The sequence below is a fragment of the Stegastes partitus genome, unplaced genomic scaffold, assembly GCF_000690725.1.
Source record: "Stegastes partitus isolate 25-593 unplaced genomic scaffold, Stegastes_partitus-1.0.2 Scaffold1254, whole genome shotgun sequence".
NCBI lineage: Eukaryota > Metazoa > Chordata > Actinopteri > Pomacentridae > Stegastes > Stegastes partitus.
Genome location: NW_007578985.1, coordinates 164,784 through 167,933, shown reverse-complemented (window position 1 = coordinate 167,933; position 3,150 = coordinate 164,784). Strand labels below are relative to the sequence as shown.

The window sequence follows — 3,150 nt, the reverse complement described above, 5'->3', positions numbered from 1 at the left end:
GCCTGCCAGGCAGACTGAGGCGACAATCGGACTGAAGGCAGCAACACACAATGCACACTTTTCCCTTTTCTAGTTTTGAGGCGTTTGAAAACTTTACAAGCCACAATAATCATAATAGCAGTAATAACGTCAGGATGAAGTGGCTGTGAAGGAATTCAAAGCAACTTTCAATCTGTTACATGAGAAGATTGTTTTGGACGTTTTCTACAGGGAGTCTGATTTATGATCCAAAACTAACGGGCTACTTTCACTTTTACTGTACTGAGGTACTGAGGAAGTCATGCTCTTTAATATGTCAGATAAGGTCATACTTCTGGCCTTCACTAAGAATCAGTTTTTGGTTTCACAGGTTGCAATGCTTGTGCTGCAAGACCAAAAACTGGTGTTGTTTTAACACGAGAAGGCTGAGAGCTCTGATAAAAGCTGGAGTCAACTTTAGTTTACAAATGTGATGCTTCCTTTTTAAATCTACGTTTGACCTCATCTTTTATTTCTCTTAATAATTTAGCAAATAATGAAACCACCTTTGACTTCATTGGTTTTTCTTGTGATTGGTTTTTGAATCCTGACACCAAGTTTGGGAAACACTGTGGATAGTTAACTCTCTGAACTCCAGAACCCATCGGCAGGTTTAAAAGGCATGTTCTTAAAAATCTACAAAATGATGCCATTCATCAGTCAGAAACTGTATAAAAAGAAATAACTGCTGGATTTTCAACTGTCCGACAGTCCTTGAATTAATCATATGTGATGTTCTGTCAGAAAACGTAACCGAGCCTCTGCTTTAAATGGTGACATTTCACTAAAATCACTTAATTCTACACATCTCACTTTAAAAATAAAATGGTTAGCTTGAACCAGGTTCTATAAAAAGCTATAAATTCTGTGCGCTTTGGCTTAATTACGACCACATTAAGGACTCTGTTACAACCAGCAGTCGATATTTTAGGGACTATTCGGCTGAACTGCAGGTCGTGTTTACACTGAGCAGAGAGGATGAAAACTAATTAAAACTGCAAATGGTTAAATATCTAAAAATGTTGTACATGTTGATTCCAGGTTTCTTCAATTTTTGAAAAATAAATAAGCAAAAGAAATTCAACTTTTGTTTCCTCTTTTATATAACTTCTAACAGTGTCTTCCTGCACTGAAGACATTTCTGAGTTCTCTCTTTTTGTAGTCGTGGTTGTTCTGTTTCGATAGATGTGCAGGATTTTATATTGCAGTGAAAAATGAATCCACAGTGGGTGAAAATAAGAGCACAAAATGCCCAGACACTGCTTGGGGTTCAGAGGGTTAATTTGGCATCTGTCACACTGCCTCCCAAAGGTGGATGATGGTCTGTAAACATGAATTGTATTTGGCTGTTTTGGCCCAAAGCAGCTGGAGTTGACCAGCAACGTTTATCACTACTAGTAAATAAGATTACTGGAGCTTAAATCAGCAGCTGATACTCAGGGAGACAAACTTTAGGGGGATTTAGCAGGACTGGAGGGCTCAAATTATATGCAGAATTAAAAGTTTTGAAGATTCTCCGCACTGCCTTCTGCCGTCTGGTCGATTTCGGAGGTAAACTTTAGTGGGAAAATGTGCGCTGGTGTTGCTGCTTTACTCTGTCAGTGCCGTCGTCGCCTCAGTTTCACTTGTGGTTCGTCAGGGTTGCTGCCTCTCAGGCTGCCTGTCAGGAAATCCGGTAATCGAAGGTGTCCTTCTCCATGTAGTCCGTCCAGGTGGAGGACGGCATGCTGCGGTACGGGTCCAGCAGGATCCGGAAACAGCGGACGATCAGCAGGCCCAGGAAGATGAAGAGGATGAGGACGAAGACGAAGGCCGCCCTCTGCTCGAGCGTGAGGAAGGCGGCAGACGCTGAGGACGAGGAGGACGAGGGGAAGTCCGATTCAGAGGCGGAGAAGGTGCTGCTGTAGAGGTCGTCGGCCATGACTGGATGAAGAATGGTGGAGTGGTTCAGACGATGATCTTCGTCCGTTGACGGGAAAACATTGTAGAAGAAGAAGGTTGGAGTCAGAGAGGAGACGCCTGCACAGAAAAACAAACACACGTTTAATTAATGCTCAATCAGGAGTAAATGATCCTGTAACGCCTCCCACAGGGAGAGAAACTATACGACAGGGCTGCAACTTATGATTGTTTTTATTATCGGCTATTCTGCAGACTGTCTAAAAGTTATAAAACGCCTAAAAAACTGTCTAATGGAGCTGGAAAGGAAATCATCAAAGAGACTTCAAACCGAAAATCTTTGGACTGCTACATGTGTAAAATGTTTATAACAGTTGGCAAATAGTTTTCTGTTTATTGAATAATCAACTAAGTTTTACTGTAAATCACATTTACAGTAAAATTAATGATAAATGCAATAAAATTATATCAATGTCAATCGCAGATTAAATCAGAAATCAGACTTTTCCCCTTGCTTTTATGAGTTTAACAAAGTATGAAGCTGCCAAGACACCAAAATATAAGAAAACCTCTACAGACGACTATAAAAGTCTTAACTCAAAATCGTGCAAATTGTTCTGACAGAACAGTAAAGAATATCGTTTAACAATCTATAATAAAAACACAGCAGACAAAGTAACAAATAAGAGTGTCATTTACATGTAAATTAATTTAATCCTGACTTGTTTTTTGGGATTAAAGGTCTATTTATAGCTGGAAATAACTGAAAAATTGAGATGTAATTAAGTTTTATTTAACGTAAATGGAAGAAGTGAGTCATCCGTTTATACATGTCTCACACCGCATTTACATATAACTGTCACAACGATTCAAAAACAAACTTTCGGATTGTCACAAAAAACGTAAGAAGAAAATGTGAATTAGGCTTGTTTCCACCGACTGCTTTGGAGATGTTTTATTTATTTATTTATTTATTTTACAGATTCTGGTTAGAACAAATTGAGTATTTTGGACTCTTTTTAAAATAAGAAACTAATTTAAAATTACATTTGATTGATTTTCCTGACAGACCTTTACATGCTGCATTTAGGGGCAGGAAGAAAGTTCTACATTTTTTATTTCAACAGGTTCTGGCTACGAAATGGTGCCATTTTTAAGACGTGTTTAAAGATAAGATGTCTTTCCAACCTGCTAAACCTGTTGAAAAAAAAGGGATCATTAAGACTTCCTCTG

General features: G+C 38.7%; 1 protein-coding gene across 1 annotated transcript; it reads right to left on the bottom strand.

Annotated features, from left to right (window-relative positions):
• Positions 1 to 1,681: 1,681 nt before the first annotated feature.
• Positions 1,682 to 1,939, bottom strand: LOC103369201 (cortexin-2-like). Its single transcript, XM_008297855.1, has one exon. The coding sequence runs from the start codon at positions 1,937 to 1,939 to the stop codon at positions 1,682 to 1,684; it is 258 nt and encodes an 85-aa protein (XP_008296077.1).
• Between the last annotated feature and the right edge of the window lie 1,211 nt (positions 1,940 to 3,150).

What these genes read in the sequence shown, in the direction of transcription:
- LOC103369201 (XM_008297855.1), bottom strand. Translation starts at nt 1,939, where the DNA reads ATGGCCGACGACCTCTACAGCAGCACCTTCTCCGCCTCTGAATCGGAC.